Source organism: Tinamus guttatus, unplaced genomic scaffold (assembly GCF_059628265.1).
Source record: "Tinamus guttatus ecotype Peru unplaced genomic scaffold, ASM5962826v1 Tinamus_guttatus_pri_ptg000038l, whole genome shotgun sequence".
Taxonomy (NCBI): domain Eukaryota; kingdom Metazoa; phylum Chordata; class Aves; order Tinamiformes; family Tinamidae; genus Tinamus; species Tinamus guttatus.
This window is the reverse complement of record NW_028288572.1, coordinates 5,177,192-5,199,605: the sequence shown is the minus strand read 5'-3', so window position 1 is coordinate 5,199,605 and position 22,414 is coordinate 5,177,192. Positions and strand designations below refer to the sequence as shown.

Genomic DNA, 22,414 nt, shown 5'->3' with positions numbered 1-22,414 from the left:
CCAGGGGGATTTCCGCACTTCCAAGTGGCTGAATGTAGGTAAGGTGTACTCTGCTCATTGAGCCTTCTGTAAAGATATATTCGTTTTGCTGAAGATATGAAGTTGCAGATGTTGCTCTTCTCTTGGGGCAGAGTGCAGTGCTATGTTTGTGTTTGGGCCTTGGTGAAAGACAAGTTTAAGGCTGAAGGGTAGAAACAGGAGGGAAGGCCTCAACATAGCTTTTATTTCCACATTTTTCAGTAGATTTAGGTCAACCAGATTCACTGCTTGAATCTAAATGTATAGGACTGAAACATAACAAATTTATCCTCTGTTTCAGGCTATTCAAATTTTTCCTAAGCATAACAAATTCTAAACTCAAACATATTTGAATTCAAATCTGCATTTCAAGCCTACAAATAACAAAGGTCTCACTCTAGAAAGAGGCACTATAAGCCAATATGTAAAGAGTCCATTGCAAAGAGGGAGCAAGACTGTAATAATGATAGAAGATTTACACAGATAACCAGAAAAGGTTCAGAATATTACTGCCAAAGATCTGACATTTCTTAGCTCTTTCTTATAGCCGATAGCTAGAGTCCAAAATATTTGCACAAAGGAGATCCCAAAGATGTGGTAAGCAGCTTATGAGAGAGCTGTGGGTATAGCTTCCTAGTAGTAATCATGATTTTAAGAGATTCTCTAAAAACTGAATAAATCAAAAGTTTGTATTCAGGAGAAAATATGTTTGGCAGGAAAAAATAGACAGAAATCTGAGTGTATATGTAATCTGTTGAAGTTAGAAAAAGGTACAAATAACACATGAGAAACAGATGCCAAAAGTAAGGGATCTCTAAGTGCAGAATGTTGCTTCTGTGTAATGTCTAAACCTGCATGGTTTTAAACCTCATTTTCTTTTGCAAGAGTACTCTGATCTTTTTTTCCTTAATTCAGTTGTGATAATAGTTACATTAAATCTGACAGTGCTTTAAGCACGATATCTATATAAATGTTAATTCTTTCTGATCAGTTAGACAAAGTTATAGAATGACTTTTCTTAAGCCTGAAGATAAATTAACAGAAATTGCTTTAAACTTTTTTGTCTATCACCTACTAAAATTAATTTAGTTAACATAGAAGTATAATGAATGTATAAAATTCTGAAAATGGACTGGAAGTCAAACAGAGTGGTATATAGTAATGTGGATTTCACTTATAACTACAACTGGTAAATATACTCAGAATCTCAGAATTAATGAGACTTGGTGAGTAGCATTCCAGAGAAGAAAATGGGTTAAAGAGATAATAAATAAATTAGGAGGCTGTAGTTAGCAGAGTTTTTCTTGTGGAACATATCTGAACTGCTATATGTGAGAGTTACGTGCATAAAATCATGATGTTTATAGTTGTAAATTGTGTCACAAAAACTTTTAAAATAAAATAGTAAAGATATTAAAATGGATGTTCTGTGATTGAATATACTGAATTAAGGTGATTATGTATTAAATTCCCTTGACATTTTCTGTGTGGTAGTATTAGCTTTGAAAGTAATACGATGATGCTACCAAATGGAGACACTATGCAATCATGGCTTGAGCGGAGCCTCTGTCTGTGAAAATACACAGACAGTAACTGATGCTTTTTAGAATAACAAGGTATGTTCATAGATACATTCAGGATACACTGATGACCAGAATATGGCAAAAAAGAATTAGGTGTGAAATGGGTAGTCTTGGAGATAGAAGTCCTTTCTTCTTGGAGCAGACAGGACATTAAACAGTTCTGTTTTTCTTTTCCTCACTGATGAGAAATTGTACAGTCTCTACTAAAACTTGAATATCAGGTGAAAAAGATACTTAAAAATAAACATAGATATTAGGAAGCAATATAGTCAATAGACAGTCAATAGGCTGGCAATTGAAAAAAAAAGTCAATAAAGCCAGGGCCAAGCTATACATTACCATAATGGAGAACTAGTCAAGAGTCGAGCGAGCTATTCAAGAGACCTGGGATATGAGTTATGGCACAAGTCATTTTACTGCAGAGCTGTGACCTACATTTGTTTAGATGATTGTCACCTTGAGATCCACTGATTACATTGACCAGTTCTCCACTGGCTCTGCCTTGAACACAGACTAGGAACATTGACAGCTACAGTTATGGGAGATGAGTTTCTTCAGTCTCGTACACTACAGCAGTATTCTGTGATAGTCTTCCTCCTTCCCAAAGCCAAGTGGCTGAGATCCTCTTGGGAACAGATAGTGTCTATCTGTATCTCAGATATACACAGACAGTCTATATTTGCAGATATAGCCTAACAGTTCTTCAGACCTAGCCTGACTCAGCTCAAAATAATGCCAAAATAAGGTTTTCAAAAGACTATGAGAGTATGGGAAGTAAAGCCTCAGACCTGAGGACAATAAACATGGGTTCTTATTTTGGACTGCCAAACTCCAGGTTCAGGATACAGCACTGCTGAATTATATGAAAAGGTATTATATGCAAAGATCCTATATGTAAAACTTCTCAAGACCTAAGTCAAGGATATCAATCTGAAATTCAGCCTAATCCAATTAGGTGCCCGAGAAACCATGGGTGTGTATTTGCTGATAATAAATATGTAAATAATAAAACTTCCATTGTAGCTGAACTGAACATTAATACATTTCTTCCATTGAAGACTGCTTGAGATAAATGACAAAATAGGACTTCACACCCCTAAGGTGTCCTTGAGGATCAATATCATGCTCTCAGCATGCCAATGGCACCAACCACAGCAGAAGACACAGTCAAGGTTGGCACTGTGGAAAGAACCAAACATAATGCTCTTTTATCTCCAAGAATTCAAAAGTGTCTCAAAAGTGGGACGCCAGGCTTTGATCCTGTCTTCACTCAAAAAGAGTTTCAAGACCACATATTTTTCTTTCCAAGGATTCCCTCACTCTTAATTTCAAGTGTGATTTAAAATGTAGCCTTTGGCTTCTCTCTTTCTGATGTACAATTAGAAACCGAGAGTTCTGGAGCCAGAAGAAAATCTTATGAAAAAAAAAGTGAATGTTTAAATGAACAATAATTTTGAAACATCTTTTTCTTTCCTCAAGCCAGTGGAAAAATGTCATATATAAGATTAGCACAGAAGCTCACACTAGTAGGATCTATTGGCCCATGTGAGCATATAGAAAGTTTAGAGCAAGAGATTAATCACCCTTCCAGACAACTCAGATGGAGAAGATAAATCACTACAAGGTTGGCAGTGTAAGTAAGTTAATGGCTTCGTAAAGGATAATTACAGCAGAATTATGACATTCATTTATGTTATAAAGTAATTTCTCCAACTCAATATTTCAAGGAATGAAAACTAGTGAATAGATTCCTAAATTCAGTGATAAACTTTTCCTGTCAGGAAGGAATATGAATGGATCAAATATTTATCCTGCGGGAGACAGATACAAACTGAGATAAAATTTGGCAACTCCCATACATACTGAAAAAGATGACTATTTTCTTTAACACACAGACTAAGGCAAACTATCTGGAAAGATCCCTTAAGATCCTTAATAACATATTTTTATGATCATTCAAATTATATTTTCTTCCACTATGTTTCCAGAAATCCCCCAAAGAGTCAGCTCATCAAAGTATTCAAATATATACTTAAGCAAATGCATAATTCCATCCTGTTAGTCTCCAAATTCTGCCTAACTTTGTGATACCTTGTTCTCATATCGTCTCATATGCTCATATCTTAACTGGAACTTAGTTATTTTTTTTTCAAAATGTTTAAACTTTCTTTGTCCTCGAACACCCACATCTATTATTTTACGATTGCTTTAGATGTTGACCCTGCTCATTTAAAAATGAAGCCTTTTAAAGACTGAGAACTGTTTTGAGGCAGAGTATCAACACTTGAAAAATGAAGATAAAAAATTGCGTTCTTTAACCCTGACAATGAACTCCTAGATTAATATAAGAATTGCCATAAAATATCCACCTCACTCTATTTATTTTTCTCTCAAAAAGGACAGTCGTAAATGCTTTTTCCTAAAATATCTTACCAGCTTCTAGCAATCAAACTTAAAAGGCATTCCTGAGGCCAAGCTTGCATCATTTTGTATATATATATATACGCTCATATATATATATATATATAATCTGCTGATTCCTGTTAAGAATAGATCTAATGTTTCTTTGACCTTTTCTATATTTATAGCCTCTTTAGCATTTAGTGACACTAAGGTCCACAAAGAACTTGTGAAGTGAAAAAAACCCACAAGACTGCTGTGTGGTTTAGGAAGTTCCATGACTCCCTTTCTCTTCATTACAATGGCCCTAGATGCTCTCATGACAATTAACAGAGATGAAAATGTACAGATAGAAAAAATGTCATGTTGCTGGCAAAGCAGTGATTAATAATAGTTACAAAAATCTTGGGAAAAAATATACATTAATAAGATCCATAAACCTTGTTGTACATACAGAAGAAAAATATATAAATAGCAGCTAACAAAATTTAAGCATTTTGGGTGTGTATGTAGAGACAGACTGTAGAAAAGTAAACCAATTTACTAATACTAGAGAAATATAGCACATAAGGAACAGCAGAAGGCAAGCACTAGTCTGGGTGCATTTACAGCTAAGAACAACTGTAATGCTCTAGTATGAAGCCTTCTACTTGCACCTATTCAGCATTTTGGTATTCTAAGACACAAATGCAGTGAACTAGGACCTCCAGGGATGATCCAAGAAATACTGCTGCAATTCTATAACATAATAAATTTCTTATTTCTTACATAAGCACTGTGTTTTCAAGATTCTCCTACAGCAGAAGTGCATCAAAGTAGTAGAAACCACCTTACGACTTTGTGCCTCTGAGCATTTCCACTGCAGTTCTTGCTCTACTATGGGTCAGCTAGGACCATGGACATTTTTTAGCAGTAGTAGATGTTCTTCTGGGTATGCCATGAATCCGGAAAATAGGCCATGTTCCTAGTACACTTTCTTGCTGTTGTCAACATTTAACAGTAGACAAAAATGCCAGTTGATGGGTTTTGCTGCGTTACATGATGTGGACACAGAGGCCACTTCAGTGTTGCTTAGTCTTCACCTGAGTAGGAAGTTGCCATTTGTCACACAGCAGAGGTGGAATCGCCTGCTTGCCTGTGTTTAACAGCACAAGAGTGCTCCCCCCGGGTAGGTGAAACCTATCATTAGCAGCTAAGTGCAACTATACAATTTGCTTCTGTAGTGTGCACAAACAAAAATAAAACACTGATCCACAATGTGATTACCAGTCTCTTCTCAAAGGAACACTGTAATAATCCTGGATCATGTTTTACTTCAACACTAGAAGCAACAATCCATACTATGTCATTTTGGCAAGCCAAAGTTCCCACATATCTCAGTGGGAGATCTCTGCTTAAAAACATTAAAGTGTAATGTCAATAGATGCTTCTGTCTCTCATACGTAAGTGTGAGGCTGCAGATAATATGATACAAAAGCAGATAACAAGGAAAAGGAAAGATGCACAAATATTTTAATGCACTTTGGGGAACAAGTAGGTTTTCTTGGCTTATTTCACAGCAATCTTAGAAATGTTATCTCACTCGTTCCCCAAGAGTGACTTCAGGCTTAGAGCAATACCCTTCTGTATTTACCTGGAAGAAGGAAGTAAGCTTTGGATAGCGGTGATAAATACAAGAACAATAAATGCGCACACCAAGTTTGATTTGAATACCTCGTCCCGCATTTGAGAGTACTGCAATAAAAAAAAAGAAAAAAAAAAGAAAAAGCAAATCAGCTCTTAAACCATACAGTGGTTTCATAAAGACTGATGCATTTAAGAGGCTTTGGGGAAAGTAGTAGAAATAGATTAATAAATATGAGTTGCCTTTTTAATGAAAAACAACAAAATTAATAAATAAGCTGATAGAATACTTTATCCAAGTAAGCAAAACTATGTATTTTTCATCTATAATACAAATTTTATTTGTTTTTTTTATTTTTTTCCAAAGTATCAGCATTAAAAAGAATTAGTAGATGCTAGAGACTCTACCTTCTGAGTAGAGCATTAAATATTTAATAGTTTAACCATGGAAAGCATTTTTTCTCACCTGAAGACAAACCCTGAAGTCAGCAGTGGCTACCTGCATGCATGACACGTCAGAAAGGTCTCCTTGCTTGCCAGCCTGTGGCCATTCTGATTTCTTTTTTATTTTTATTTTTCCAAAAAACATCCAGTTGGGGACATTCTTTCAACTGTTGCATCACTACTCTTTATATGAGATTTACTCCAGAAATTGAGTAACTTGGATACGTCCAATAAAAGTATATCAGTCAAAGTGGAAACATCACCCAAATCCTCAGCTGGTATAAATCACTGCTGATTCAGTCCAACACCAGTTATTTACAGAAGATGGAAGTTTTTCCATGGATTTATTACTGAAAAACCTCTTTATTCTACAGTGATGATACTGAATTTTCTTTACCAAATACAACAAAAAAGGCACAAGCCCTGCACTAGTCATTTTTCCTCTGGAATCTCTTCTGCATCGTGTTTGATCTTTGACAGTTTGGAGGGTGCAAAGAGTTACGTATAAAAAGAACGAAGAATATTAGAGTCAAACAGCTATCTGATATCATCGTCTTTCTCAGGGAATTTGTAAATAAGAGAAAACAAGAGTTGTAAAGGTCCAGAGTGAATTTGAGAAAAATGGAATCGGGACATGGACCATATGAGGAACAGGTATTGAGAGAGTTCAGCCCTGATCTCCTGCATTGTAGAGCTGAACTGCTATGGTAGGAAGATCCTGCACAGACTTAAACCATAGTTACTACGTGCACCCTCAATAGGGGCTTCATCTTGACTGTAAGCAGACTATAACTCCTTAAATGAGAAAGGTGATTTTCTCTTTCCTGCTCCCATTTGCTGTGAATACAGGTGTTTCGTTTCTGACCTCCTGTTTTAGGCTATCTTCTGCCACTTGCAGCAGCACTATGACTTTGATGTGATTTTTAACACTGCTCACAGGCAACTCAATTTAAATTGCTGTTGAGAGCATGGAGGGATTGAACCCAATACCATGGGGAGGAGGACAGCACTGCGTCAGTCTACTTAAGGAAAAAAGAAAGTGAATTAAACTTCAGAAAGTTCTACTGTTCATCAGCTTACTTACCAGGGGCAGGCTCCTACCTTCTACACCAGGAGAGAAGTAGAAGTTTGAAGTGAGGTGAGCTGAGGTGAGTTCAGTTTACCTAGATTGGCTTGGGTTTTTCAACAGCAATGGCAAAATGATTGTATATATGAGAACTGCCATGTTCAGATCAGGTCAACTGCTTTCTGTAAATATGAACTACTTCTCCTCTTAAATATCATTTTTTTTAACTTTTCATAAATTTAGCGGTGTTTCATACATCTTTTTTCAAAATGTTTCATAGGTTAGGCAAGCAGAATTATTAAAGGCTGCTTTGCCTGCCTGTGTTATATGACTCTAGATTTTGGTGCAAAAAGAATTAAAAGGAAAAAGAAAGGTAGGTTTCTTAAAAGATAACATGAAATCTCAACTATTGCTTAGGGAAATTAGAATAAATTAATTGACTGAAATACAAACATGGAATTTCCTGCTGTTTGGAGTGTAATGTCAAAAGGATAAATGCTCTGATCTAATCAGTAGTAATGTTGCAATGAAAAATTGTCATTAGTGTGTCTAAGGCAGCACCAATACTGATGATAAATGTAGCACTTTAGCCATTTCCATTTTTAAAGTCCTTTGAGTAATTAAGAAGTAGATTAAGCCTTGTGGCTCTTCTGTAAGGGCGGGAGGCACATAGCTGCTTTGAGGTAAGTGGAGCAGGAGTAAGGATCATGGCATGACCTACTCTGCAATCAAAGCAGTGATATCCCACAGACCTACCTGAGCTGGTGTGACTTGATCACAGCCTCTGGCAGAATGTCCACAGCAGCAGGGAGGTCAGTGAAGGCTCATCCTGCTTCTCAAGAGAGCTGAGCCATTTCCTTAGGACTCTGTGCTGTTGTGGTTTATCCACGTGCAGCCAGCTAGCCCAGAGTTAGCTTGAGTCAAGAAAGCATAATGCTGCTCCTGCCCATAGATGCTGGTCATCACTTTTCTCTCTTCTCCCGTGGCTCCTCAGAAGAGGAGCACTGGGCAACTGAGATTCCAGCAGACTTACTTAAGTAGTGCTATGTAAAGTGAGCCAGAAGAAGGCTCAGCATTATGGCAGCAGAGAGTCTTTAATGGATAGAGGCTATATTTCAAACATCTTCAGAATGTTCTGGGGCAGCTCTCCCTTATTTCTTACATAAGAATAACCCTTCACTTTTAGACTACTGTGAGGAGGAGAGGACCAGATTAATTCCTATGTTACATGTTCACCTAGAGACAGTGATTGGACATCAGGAATGAATGCTGTCAACTCTATCCTCACTGGTGCGCTTTAACTCTGGTTGGACCTACGATTAGAAGGGGAATCATTTTGTGTTTTTTCTCCATACCAATGGTGCTTACACAATAGGAAAGCTGAAGATTGAGGCTGGGCCAGAAGAAGACATGTTAGGAACCCAAGTCAGGAATACAGGCAAAGGAACTATTGAGGAGAGCATAGCGCAGATGTCCAGACCCAGGTCCCCAGTGACAAAGAAGGTGATGAATGGGCCCAGAGCTTGCCAGGCTTTCTGCAACTGGGAAAGCTACTGGAAGTTTCTGTATTGAATAAAATAGGTGAAGCCTATATCTGCAAGGATACAATAAGTAGAAAGGGAAAGATTTGATTCCTAGTCACTTAATTTCAGTTTCATACTTCAGAACTTCTGAAAAAGATGAACTTAAAGATCCAGGTAAAATTTTGGACTTAAGATAATCTGTAATGAGAAATTCAAAGCTCTTTTTGGTATTTGCAGTGGGCTCACCTAACAAAAAAGATGCAACACCACCTCTACATTCAGTCAGATTAGGGTTCCCAATAAAAATAGGAAGGTTTAGAATACCTTTATAAACATCTTTAGACTGGAAGCTTTCCTTAATAAAAGCTCTTCCAGAATGCAAAATTCCCTGTCCCATTACCCTGCTTCATCCTCTATGAAAGTGCACAGTTCTGATATTACCAAGTCACTACTACTGAAGCGGTATCAGATTTTCTTTATATGCCATTATATGTATGGAAACTCTGTGAGTAATTTTACACTACTTTCAGAAGTGTTTCAATCATGTCTTTTTTGCTTTCTCTACCTACATCCGATTTAAGAAAACAACCTCTAGCAAATTTGAGAGTGAATTAGACTCCAAGTAAGATATAAAGTGCTAATGAGTGAGATACAGGTTAACAATGAGTAATGTACTTGGGAAAGGTATCTATAAAATAAACCAGGTAAGAATCTTGTACAAATTATTTGGGAAATCATTGAGTTCTTACAAAATGTATGTGGAATTATACAGATTACCTAGAGGTGATAACACATGTAATTGTTCTTGCTTGCTGTGGAATTTACATATCCCAGGAAGGACACAGAATCATAGAATCATAGAATGCTTAGGGTTGGAAGGGACCTCTAGAGATCATCTAGTCCAACCCCCCTGCATACGCAGGGACACCTAGAGCACGTGGCACAGGACTGCATCCAAGCAGGTTTTGAAGATCTCCAGAGAAGGAGACTCCACAACCTCTCTGGGCAGCCTGTTCCAGTGCTCTGTCACCCTCACTGTTAAGAAATTTTTCCTTAAGTTCCTATGGAATTTTTGGTGTTTCAGTTTCCGGCCATTTCCTCTAGTCCTATCAGTGGCCACCAGTGAAAAGAGGCCAGCACCATCCTCTTCACTCCCTCCCTTGAGGTACTTATATACACTGATTAGATCCCCTCTCAGCCTTCTCTTCTCCAGGCTGAACAGGCCCAGCTCCCTCAGCCTCTCCTCATAGGGCAGATGTTCCAGGCCCCTGATCATCCTTGTAACCCTGCGCTGGACTCTCTCCAGAAACTCCACATCCCTCTTGTACTGTGGAGCCCAGAACTGGACACAATACTCCAGATGCGGCCTCACCAGGGCTGAGTAGAGGGGCAGGATCACCTCCCTCAACCTGATGGAAACGCTCTTCTTAATGCAGCCCAGGATCCCATTGGCCTTCTTGGCCATGAGGGCACACTGCTGCCTCATGGTCAACTTATCATTCACCATGACACCCAGGTCTTTCTCCGCAGAGCTGCTCTCCAGAAGGTCAGTCCCCAGCCTGTACTGGTGTCTGGGGTTATTCCTCCCCAGGTGCAGGACCTTGCACTTGGCCTTGTTGAATTGCATGAGGTTTTTCACCGCCCAGTTGTCCAGTCTGTCCAGGTCCCTCTGGATGGCAGCGCAGCCCTCTGGGGTATCGGCTACTCCTCCCAGTTTCGTGTCATCAGCAAACTTGCTGAGGGAGCACTCTGTGCCTTCATCCAGGTCACTGATGAATAAATTGAACAGGACTGGACCAAAGACTGACCTCTGGGGGACCCCGCTAGCTACAGGCCTCCAACTAGACTCTGCACCGCTGATCACCACCCTCTAAGCTCTGCCATCCAGCCAGTTCCTAATCCACCTCACTGTCCACTCATCTATCCCACACTTCCGGAGCTTGCCCAGGAGGATGTTGTGAGGGACGGTGTCAAAAGCCTTGGTGAAGTCGAGATAGACGACATCCACCGCTCTCCCCTCGTCTATCCAGCCGGTCATTTCATCATAGAAGGCTATCAGATTAGTCAAGCAAGATTTCTCCTTGGTGAATCCATGCTGACTGCTCTTGAGCACCTTCTTGTTCTCCATGTGCTTGGAGACAACAGCCAGTATGAGCCGTTCCATCACTTTTCCGGGGACGGAGGTGAGGCTGACTGGCCTGTAGTTGCCTGGGTCCTCCTTCTTGCCTTTTTTGAAGACTGGTGTGACATTGGCCTTCTTCCAGTCTTCCGGCACCTCCCCCGTTCTCCAGGATCTTTCAAAGATGATGGAGAGTGGCTTAGCTATGACACCCGCCAGGTCACGCAGCACTCTGGGGTGCATCCCATCAGGGCCCATGGATTTGTGGGTATCGAGGTTCCTTAGGTGCTCTCTGACCCAATCTTCCTCTACCCAGGGCAAGTCTTCCTCTCCACCAGCTTCTTCTCTTGTCCCTAGGGCCTGGGGCTCTAAAGGGCTGCCTTTTGGTAAACACCGAAGCAAAGAAGGCATTGAGCAACTCTGCTTTTTCTGTGTTATTTGTAACCAGGGTGCCTAATAATGGGCAATGAGTTAAAGGAGGAGTAAGAGATTTAAACTGTTATAAAGCAAGAACTACACTAATTCTCCTGGTGGTTCTGCGTATCCTGATTTTTTTTTTTTTTTTTTTTTTTGCATTTTATAACCCTAAAAGAAGCAAATCAGCAAATTGATTGCTAGTCTAGATTTGTAACTGTTCTTTAATGAAAAAAACCTTACCATTTAGGGAGCCAATATAAGCCTAGCAAGGCATTTCACATCCCTTGAAGCCATTAAAGAGGATGTACAATCACAGTGCACAATAGTCCTTTTACTTACACAGGAAGAAGAAATACAGTTCATTGTTTATATGATTACTAACTTTTCTGTGGTTAGAGACATATACCATTAGCACAATTGAATAAGTTTAACAGCAAGACACTCTTTGGTAGAAAGCTAAGCTATGAGCTCTGGCTATTCCATTTGTGGAATAAATGTAAATTGAGGGAGAAATGCACTTACAGGTAAGAGAAAAAATCATTAGGCAGAGGCCAGTGCTGCCTAAAAGCATGATGACTAAATGTGACCACATCTGATTTTACATTAGAGAAGTTATTTTACTTCAGAGTTACCTCTGACTTGCAGTAGCCACTGTGCTGAACTGAAGGTGACAGGCAGCAAATGAAAAGAAGCAGTGTGAGACGGGAGGGCAATAGACGTGCACTGTCTATTTGCCCAACAACACTGCAGGGAGCAGCTCAGGATGCTGATGTAGAAGGTCAGGGTAAGCAGTTGCAAAATGTTAATGACTGGAAGAAAGCATAATTTCAGACTGAAAGGTTAGGGGTGGAGAGAGCAGAGGGAAAAGACTTCTGAAATAGCTTTATGAAACTCCAATTTAAATCTGAGTTTGTATTGTTTTCTTTTCTAAATGGGCAGGAGGAAGGGAGAAAATGATAGTAACATAAGATAACACAGAATAAATAGCTACCTACTGTAAAAAAAACAGAATTCTCCCATTATTTTTTCATGATTGCCTCTAAACTGTGAATTAACACTAAAGTTACCAGGTCAAACCAGGCACTGGCAAACAAGGAGAGAAGGAAGGGATGTATTCCACATTTTCCCATGAGATATTGCCCTTGCCTATAAATCAGTGAATCAAATCACTTGTCCTTAACCTGCACCATTCCTAGGCATCCAGATGCATTCCTGGTCTTTTGCTGAGCACATCTGTGGTAGCTTTGGCACTCTGAACACAAACAAAGGAGGCTGCTGGAGGCAAATACCCAAAAGGAAAGACGCCAGTAGAGCAGAGTAAATAATTGATATTTTGATATTTTCTTGATATTTTGATATTTTCTACCTTAAATTCTCACAGTGCTTAAAACTATCCCAATTCAGAAGGCAGGAATAAGATTCAGTCTGCTTTACTGAAGGATTTTTCTGTTTGTGCTGCCTGTGCTTGCCAGCTGAGTTAAGGACCAAAGGAAATATGGAACAAATGTACCACTTTTGAAGTATTACAACATACCCTGACATTGGAAAAATCATACTGAGAAGAAGATGCATCATAAGTGGCAAAATTTTGACTTTTTAAAAGACTTTTTTTTGTCATATAATTCAATATTTCATTAATAATTCAGATATAATCTATGTAATGCTATGGATTAAGATTTGGGCTTTTCTTTTGTTTTTTGTTTGTTTTGTACTTTGATGAACTCCAACCCTTTCTGCCTAGATTTTACTTGTGGTTGTGCAATCTGAACATATAATAAAGTGTATATTGTAATTTTGGACAATCCCCATCACCTCCAGCCCATGTTCAGGTGTTTTTTATGTTAGATAGTAACTTGGTCATCATTCAGTAGTTTGTTCACTCAGCAAATTGTTTGAAACCAACATAAGTTTTATACCCCTATACTCACCATCTCCCACCTTCTAAGTTGCATACATTCTGCTCTAGACCTTTTTGCCATGCCTTTAGAACTTGAAACTTGAAAAGATTCATGATAGTCATGACTTGGGACTTCTAATTTAATATATTTTTTTCTGAGGGAGAAATTGCCTTTCTCCCTCTCTCTTTTAAAGTTTACTTTCCTTTTTCTTCTGTAGGACTACTTTTAAACTCCAAGCATAATTTTTTCTTTCCACTGGCCTTTATCAAACTGTTTCAATTGATACCACCTGAGGATTGGTCTCCCATAGTCAGCTAAATAAGTGTATTTGTTCAGAGGAGGTTGGAGTGACAATGGAGAAGAGGGCCTCCATGGCTGCAGTCTCTGACGTTTTTCTTTATTTTTCATCTAAGTGCATATCTCATCGGAGAACTGCTATTACTGCATTTTAATAAGCAGAAAAGAAATAATTTGAAATCTGTGCTGAAAACCCCAGTGTGGTTGTTTTTCATGGGAAATTCTTCTTTTCAACTTAACACTTAAATCTGAACGTAGACTGAGATAGAAATTAGTGAGATCATGCTGCTGTTGAGAAACAGCAAAGATATAAACAATATTTACCTCTTAGAAGCAGATGTTAAAAAGAGATATCCAAAACAAAGAGTTGACAGATTCATTTTGACTAGAAATAAAAATAGCAAATGACTAGAGGACATCAGATGGATCTACTGCTAAATGAAAGTAACATATCTATATAAATATAGATATATAGGTTGATTGGATATGTTAGTTTATTAATATGCTTAATCCCTAATTGTATTAAAGCAATTTGTCATCTGAAGTAAAACTGCCTATACCAGAAAGCAAATTAAAACTGGCAAATGTTTTTTGTTGTTTTCAGAAGCAGAGTTTGTGCAGTGTAGGAATTTTCCAACAATGCAATTTAATCATTACAGTAGTATAACACCTGTGTCACAAAGCTATCTGTTAATGACCTCCAGTTCAATCACTTCTGAAACTTCTGAAAACTTCTGAAACAAAACAAAAAAGAAGAACAAAACAAAAACAGAAAACAGACAATGCAAAGCTAGAACCTTGAGCTTCTCTAATTCAGTGGACATTTATTACAATTTGAGTTGCAAATAATGCAGCTATCAAGACCCAGCTACCTTATGCTCCAGGCTGGAGTCTTTAAACATCAGTGAAAAAGGCTTGATATGCTCTCTTCTCAATTTATCGCCACTTCGTAAGTCGATGGTGTGCTCTATTCGCTTGTTAATTTCCTCAGGCCCAGACTGGACATGCAAAGCTTGTGCAAGATGGTTTGGAAGCAGATTTATTGAATTTCTTGTTAGGGCAGCCAGAGTCTAGGGGAAAGCACATGCAAACAGAATAAACCTGCTGGTCCCCTTGGGTTAAAAATGCAATGTTTTAGTTCATGTTGCATTGCAAACCATTACAGCATCCATGCAATTCATTCAATGAAATCTACAGTAGTGTAAAATAATGTCTGTTCCACTAAACACATACAGTACATAAAGTGGGGAACTTTAATGTCCTGTTTTTTACAGGTTTGCTGATGCACTGAGTGCTAGGAATTCTTTTCCTCTTCCAGATTATTCTGATTAATTATTAAAACATGCATGAGGGGAGTACACACTAAAATCACAACAGGGTATCAAAGTCTATGGAGTGTTTTAACAACTAAGAATGGAAGCTGCAGAAACAGAAGTTGCAAGCAAAACAGAAGAAAATATGTTTTCCATGACACTAAAGTTCCTGGATGTGCATAGTTAAGGAACAGATCATTTAGGCAGGAGTGAAGAAGATGACATTTCTGATTACTTCACTGTGGGTTTTCAGATAATATGCTCTTCTTCACTACTGGTATATTTCAGCCAGTCTAGATTACAGTTAGACATTGTAACTTAACTCTAATTCCTATTATTTTTAAATGACACCTCAGTTCGTTACATTATTCCTTTGATTCTTTCATTGACTACTCAAAAAAAATTGGTTCTTGCATTCTTGCACAGCTTGCTAAGGAAAGCTAGTGGAAATAATACAAAGGATGCTTCACCTTCAGGAAGGAAGCAGAGTTTGCTTTCATAAAAAGAATAACTCTGTCAGGTTTCATGATACTGTTTCATGATACAAACCATGGTCAAGCAATAAGCTGAATGGGAAAACAAACTCTAGGATACTCTCAGGAGTTGAGAAATGTTAATGAATGCAAAGAATATAAACCTTCATACATCACAGCAGAATACACTTCTTATTGACAATAAATATATTCTTTTGTATTGGTATAGTTATCCTCTAGCTCCTTGCTGGAAACATCTTCTACTGTATTTGGCCATTGCTGGGCACAGGAAGCTGGAATAAAATCCTGGTTTTTCCCGGAAAACTAGTCCTTATGGATCATGTGATTATATGAAGCCAATGAGAGACAGAAGTTTCCCTTGTTAATATTCAAAGTACGGCCAGCAAGTACCTTCTAACAAATCTTGGAATGTACATTAAAATACAGGAAGAGTTTAAGTATACACTGTCAAACAACCATCAACAACTTTCTCTGACATGATTAAAGTCCCAGGACTCCATAGACACAGATGAAGTGATTCTTTTTTTTTTTTTTTTCTCTCATATTCTATGTTTGGAAGAGTAAAATAAGAGCCAAATATATAGACAGAACAAGAATATCAGGACTGAAATATTCTGTCTATTGGAGGAAAAGACAACCTTTCCATTAGCTTCAGTAGGAAAAGGTCTTCACTTTTTTGGCAAATGGCTCTACTCAGGTCATCCCGTCTTCCTTCCAAAAACAAACGATATCATCAATGTTTGGAAAAAAAGAATTAAAGTAATCTTTCTCATAATAAAAATTCAGATATCCTTGAATCTATATTTTAACTTTGAAGTTAAAATGGAAACTCTAAGGTAAAAGCAAGCCCCAGAGAAACAAACTAAGCCAAATGGAAAAATACTGTGGTACTACTGACTGAAGCACTGTTGACATTTCTCTTTTAAACTGACCTGTACAGAAAAGCTGTTATCAGTATGTGGGACTGAAAGCTCACAAAAGGGTCTCAAATTACTAAAGGATAAGATCACTTCAGCTGCTGATATGTGCATTAATTCCTCAGAATGAATTCATGCTACTATCTCTCAATTAGTACTTAAAGTCTTAGTTGGGCATTGTTTTTCATTTATATGAGGGGAATGACCTCAATTAATCCTAATAAGTGGTTAATTTTATTCAAATAATTTTTGCTGAATGTATGAACTGGTTTACATTTGGTGATGGATAAACATGCCACAATATCACTTCTGTGGCAATGCTGCCACTGGTATTGGTACAAAAATGGACTCTGAAGATGCATTTTTCTTTAAGAAAAGCAAGAAGAAATTCATATTTTAGTTTGATGGAGTCTCTCCCTCACACCCATACATACACTTAAGACAACTGCTTCCCTGTAATCAATAGTAAGGATTAAAAAAAGCATGCATGTTATTGGCCCAAGACTAATCAAATGTTTCTCTATCTCCTTCTTCATTCTGCACCTTTTAAGACTGTGTTATGTCTACATAAATAGATACTGATCGTCCCTGTTACTTCTACATTTTTGTGAGCAGCTGTATGGAAGATATTGATGCATATCTTGTAAGGGACCAAATTCTGCCCTTCTCATCAGTTCTGCTTTATACTTGAAACTCTAGTGGAAGACCAGGGAACATGCATAGGAAGGACAGAATTGGACTTGGATGGTTTTGGTCATAACACTTGAAGAAAAAGTATTATGTACACAACACTTTTACATAGATAAACGTGGACTGGGGCAAGGAGACAGATGCCAGTGTTAGTATTTTTTTAGTTAATCTTTTTTTTCCTACTTTGGGTATCCTGACTAACTCCTGGAATTTTTAATAATGATTGTTCTGTGAAATTGAATTGTAAAAATTTTCACAGATGTATTATTCTGACACAACATTACATAGTTCAAAACTTTCTGGAACTAACGGAACGCTATCAATGCCCTCCCTTTCCCTTGGTCTCTTATACTTCCATACTAACTAACCTCTTTATTGGAAACAGTCTCCATGTTGTGATTTCTGCTTTTATTCAGATTGATCATAGTGTTTTTACAGACCACCTGTCTGAGGCTTATAACAATGCACTATGACTCTTCAAGGCGCTACTGGCTTGAAAAACACGGGATAGTCTTTTCCTGATGTGGATAATTATTATATATTATATGGGAATGCGTGAAAAGTTCTGCTAGAAATAAACCTTGCTGAACTTGAATCTGAGTATAAATGACAATGTGAATAAAAATATAAATAACAAGGAACTACTTTACAAATATTTTGCAGAAACATTAAAAATATAACGGAATTTAGCTTTTACATCCTTTCTCCCTATAAAGCTTTCATTTAACAAATCAAATCATCTTGGCTTCAACAAAGCAACAAAATTACAATCACTAACATTTAGAAGCTCTAAGAAGGCTTAAAATATATATTTTTTCATGCTGTCAACAAGAGGTCTTGGAGTGACATACAAGGGTCACACGTTTTAGCAGATAGGATATAGGTGAGATTTGGTTCAAGAAGATGACACCTAAGTTCGGCTGTGTACATGCTTGGTGTCTCAGCTTCTGTTACTGACAAGGGACACTGGATGCTTTCAGTTACACGGTCATGTTCACCTGTTGTCAAAGGAGATGCCCTAGGTTATCCAAGGCTATGATTTGAAGCTAGGAGATGTGATGTAAGAGACCTATAGGAGGTCCATGTGCTTCTCACAGGTGGGTGGGGACTAACTGGAGATACCAAGATAGTCACACTTAGTCACTACCAAGAAGCTGAGTCAGATTCTTAATCAACACAGCCAGTGGAGCATAGTGTACTCAGGTAACTCACTAGCTAGGAGAATTCACTTGTTTCAGCATAAGTGAGTAATGCTTTTGGAGACATCATAGGATCTCCTACCTGGGTTTCAGATAGCAGACCAGGTGAACACAGGTCTTCTACAAATCTCTTCTTATATCAGGCACATATGGATGATGCAGGAACCCTAGAGCACTTCAAATAGCAGTAGACCCTCATGTATAGAAACTGAGTTGAGTGGGGCACTAGACGCATAGCCCAATCTCCGTATACAAATGTTAGTGTCTCAGTTTTGAACTGAATTCCACCTCTGCCTTTTATGCTCATCTGCCATCCATAGGAATCTTTTAGTATCTTTTTTTGATAACTGATAATACTCATTGCAACCATCATTAAGTTATGCTTTTAATTTGCCTTTTTCTTTTTTTTAAATTTGCTTGATAATAGTCATATCAGCTGCCTCCAGCATCAGTGATAACATTCTGCATTCAACTACTACTTTAGTAAGGCCCAGAGAAGCAATCCAACTCCATCAGCTCTCTTAGCTTCTGTTCACAATAACTTCTGCCCAACTTTCTTTGCTTTAGAAAAGATCCTGAGAAGCCTGTTTCCATAACAGGAAACACTATCCATATTAGGAACAGTCTGAATTTCAGCACAGACATTTACATCCCTGACTTACAACCAAAGTCTTACAATCACGTTTGCCATGCTGTAACCATGAACCAAAAATTCAGATTTTTTTTAATGTCCATATTACGTGAAAAAAAGAATGGCTATTCTGCTTCTCAGTCACATGAACATTCCTAAATGTCGACTTAGGACATCCATAGGGAATGAAGTTGGAATAAAGAACATGGGCAGTGATGAATTTGAGTTTGAGAGCTACTCAAATTTTGTTGCAATTTATACAGAGTAATGCAATCACGTAAGTCCTATTAACAAATATTCAAGCAGATGGAGTGATTCATTGCTGAGTTGCTGCTGCTTGGATTCTCAACATCTGCTGCTGCCAGTGACTTTTAAGCTGCATAATAAATGTTATTAAATGCTTATTCTGTCCAAGACAGACATACCTCTAAAATATAAAAAGCCATTATATCCTAGTACAATTTAAATCTACTATCTGAATTTTGAATTGAAATCCATTATTTATGAGCAATAATGCATATTTTCTCAACTTTGAAGGTAAAAATTACATAAAAGTTGAATCAGTCATAGAATAGCAGACTTCTTAAACCTTCTCTCCTTCAAAAGGCTTACTGTGAAGTGGTATGTAATATAGAATTGTAGTTATTTATAGCAATAGAAAAAAAGATTTTTCAGTTAAAAAAATCTATGCTAAAAATCTATTTATTTTGTAGCCACAAGACAGAAATCTGTTTTAAGACAATTGTTTATTTATGCATATGTCAATAATTTCATAGACTTTTTTTTCCTGTTAAATGTGAGCTGGTATAAAATTGCTACTCCGTTATTTTCTTCCCTCTTCGTTATTGATGTCAAGGTCAGGTTTATCTGAAAATGAAAAGATAGCCTAATCTGCATGATTTTGTTTGGACTTGTCTTTAGAATGTCTTAAATGGAAAGAAGAAGAAATAAAGAGAGAGTTTAGAAGAGAGATTCTCGGCAGCATGCATTCATATCTCAATTCTCAGTGAAATGGGAAGACAGAGACAGGTTGACAAAATGCAGTGAATACTAAAATGCAGCATAAATGTATGTTACATGGATGTACACATATATAAAAAACAAGGTTTTATATAACAGCAGAGTTTTATATAACTATGCCATGCGTCAGTTCACTTGGGAGAGATGAAGACACCACCAGGGACTGATTGGTTGTGAGGGTTTATCACTTCAGAGCAGATTTGTAAGAAGCAAAAGTCAGTTGACAAAGCAAGACCTCCATGCAACAATGCTGGAAGTCCTGGAGACATTGCAAACAGTAGGATTAAGGATGTGCAGCAAAAGAAAGGATATATCATGTCATTACCGATCCCTCTCAGAAAAATAGAAGGCAACTCCAGCTGACCTTGTTTCATAATGACTCATCAATCTTTCAAATGCAATGAAGAGTGGTGTCTGAGGGCATTTTAATGTTTCCATTTTTAATTCCTCTAAGCAAGAAGACTTCACAAGTGATTTTTATGATGGTAAGAAGACTGTTTTTCCTGGGCTGATAGCAGTTAGTCATGCATTGCTTTTGGAAAAAGTCTGACCAGGAGCAGCTGTTATTTCTCCCATTTTTGTTAAAATATACATGACTCTAACCCATCTGTTATTTAACCTTAATTATTTCTTAGATGCTCCTTTTCTTATATTTTTATCACAAAAATAGAAAGTAAAGAATGGTCAAATTCTTATTATAAAGAACTTCTTTTTTTTTTTTTTAAGCTAACCATTTTCTTTGTACTATATATCAATAACTTATACTATGCTTCTTTCCCTGGCAGAATGTCCCTTCACTTGTCTCTCTACTTCGACTGCAATTCAGTAAAGCTATGCAAGATACATGCTCTGACCAGAATGTCCCAACTAGTTTGGTCACATTTACTTCTCATTAAATTTCTTCTTTAATGATTGTTTCAAATAAAGTTCTATATTATTTTGTTTCTGTTGGATGAGGAAAAAAAAATCCCCAGGTCCCTGGCATTTCCCCAGTTTGGATACATGGGTTAATTCTGTCCTGAAGCAATTTGTTTAATCATCTGAGGATACAGTATGTGTTGGAGAAAAGGTTACAGATGAATTTGTTTCCACTGAGGCTACCCTTATTGAAATGCGCTCAGGCATGCTTTCGTACTTGGAGACATTAAAGGAAGTTTGACTTACATTCTGTTTTCCCACTATGTTATCGAATGGAAGTTCAGGGCTCCAGGAACCTTCGGTAAATGTTGCCCCACTGTTTCTCCTGTCGGAGGAGCTGACAGCCTCTTTCACGATGTCTTCAGGCAAAGTCAACAGGCTCTCCTCAGGTTGTTTGATTAAATAAGTCTCGATATTATGCTTTCTCAGGAATTCATTGCGCTCTTTGCCATGCCCTTCTTCAACTTTATAATCCCCATTCAAGCAGTCAAGAGTGGCTTTGGAGATGTGGATTCTCCTGCATAGGTGAAATAAGTAGCAACAAATACTGACTGTGCTTTAGTACATATAGGAGGGAAGGAGGGTTATGGACTCAGCATTGTTCTTAACATGATGGATAAAAAGAGGTCTTTCTTCTGGTTGTGATGATTTATATAATAAAATATGTATTTTATGGTTGTGATGATTTATATAATAAAATATGTATTCAACATAATGCCATTAATTATTTCTGATTCGCAAGTTCTTTAGAAACACAAACTTCATTTGGGGCAAATATTGTCCGGACATGTTCACATCTGTAAGCCTCTATGAATGCACAAAGTACTGTCAGAAGAAAAACACTTTGATATTCACTCTTGATACCTTTGCTCACAGTAACAGTTTAATGAGAGACTTCAATAAGTAAAAGTGAGTGAATCAAAATTGCCATTTCAGATATAGTTGAAGGAATGTATGTTATATTTTAGAGCAGTTTGTGTGAGATCTCTTTAATCTCCTGCACTTACCTGAGGTAGCTTAGACAATTTAGTATTTTGATTGTACCTGAATTAAGGAATTGTTATAAGAACTGTTCCAGAGACAGAGAGGTGCAGTGATAATCTCTGGTAAGGGCAACTGATGTGTTCGGAAAGCTTTTAAAACATGTAGTAGGACCTAGGAGAAGACATGGAGATCTCATGTGAAAGTGTGTTAGGGCTGTTGATATGTTCCTACCAAACCTCAGGCGTTTTGTTATTTGGGTTTTCCCATCCATCGCTATGACTACTATGAAGTACAGAAAGAGGTTCAAAATATAGAAAGAACAGGCCTTGCTTGTTACTGATTTCAATAAATCTTCCACTGTCTATATTTAAGGTAAATTTTGGATGTCTCTGAGACATATCTGTATAGTTAGCAGAGCAAGTAGTAAGACAGCATCAAAAATACAACAAGAGGAGATGGTCATTAAACATTTAGCTAAGTCTAACAAGTAAATGTGGTGTATCTTTACGATACTTTAAAATTGGCTTGTTTTTCAAAGTTTGAAGTCCAGGCAATTTTTCAAAGTCAGGCTTACAATCAAATACCTAATATTCAGAGAGAGCTAAAATTTATAATCATTGCTCAATGACATGTATTTTTCTCAGGTTCACCTGGGGACTTTCTTCTGGAACTTAAAGCATGCCATTGCAAAGTTATGTTACACAAAATACTGGTGAAATGCTCCTGTGTGATGAACATGCCTTGCCAGAACTATCTTGTAAATATTGCTGGTTGTCTTTAAGCTTTGTGAGATAGATGTCCAGAAGTACCAGAACTTGGCACAAACTGAGTCTATGTGGAGCATTCAATTTCAGTATATA

General features: G+C 37.6%; 1 protein-coding gene across 2 annotated transcripts in view; it reads right to left on the bottom strand.

The window, feature by feature from the left end:
• Positions 1 to 22,414, bottom strand: part of ADCY8 (adenylate cyclase 8) — a 121,698-nt gene that overhangs the window by 26,413 nt on the left and 72,871 nt on the right. The window contains exons 7-9 of one of the 2 annotated variants that reach the window (XM_088534944.1): positions 20,817 to 21,087; positions 14,261 to 14,458; positions 5,635 to 5,735 (exon numbers count right to left, since the gene is read on the bottom strand). In XM_088534944.1, the coding sequence (XP_088391070.1) occupies positions 5,635 to 5,735; positions 14,261 to 14,458; positions 20,817 to 21,087 (570 nt within the window). The remainder of the gene's footprint in view (positions 1 to 5,634; positions 5,736 to 14,260; positions 14,459 to 20,816; positions 21,088 to 22,414) is intronic. The other variant, XM_088534949.1, reaches the window with a different exon arrangement.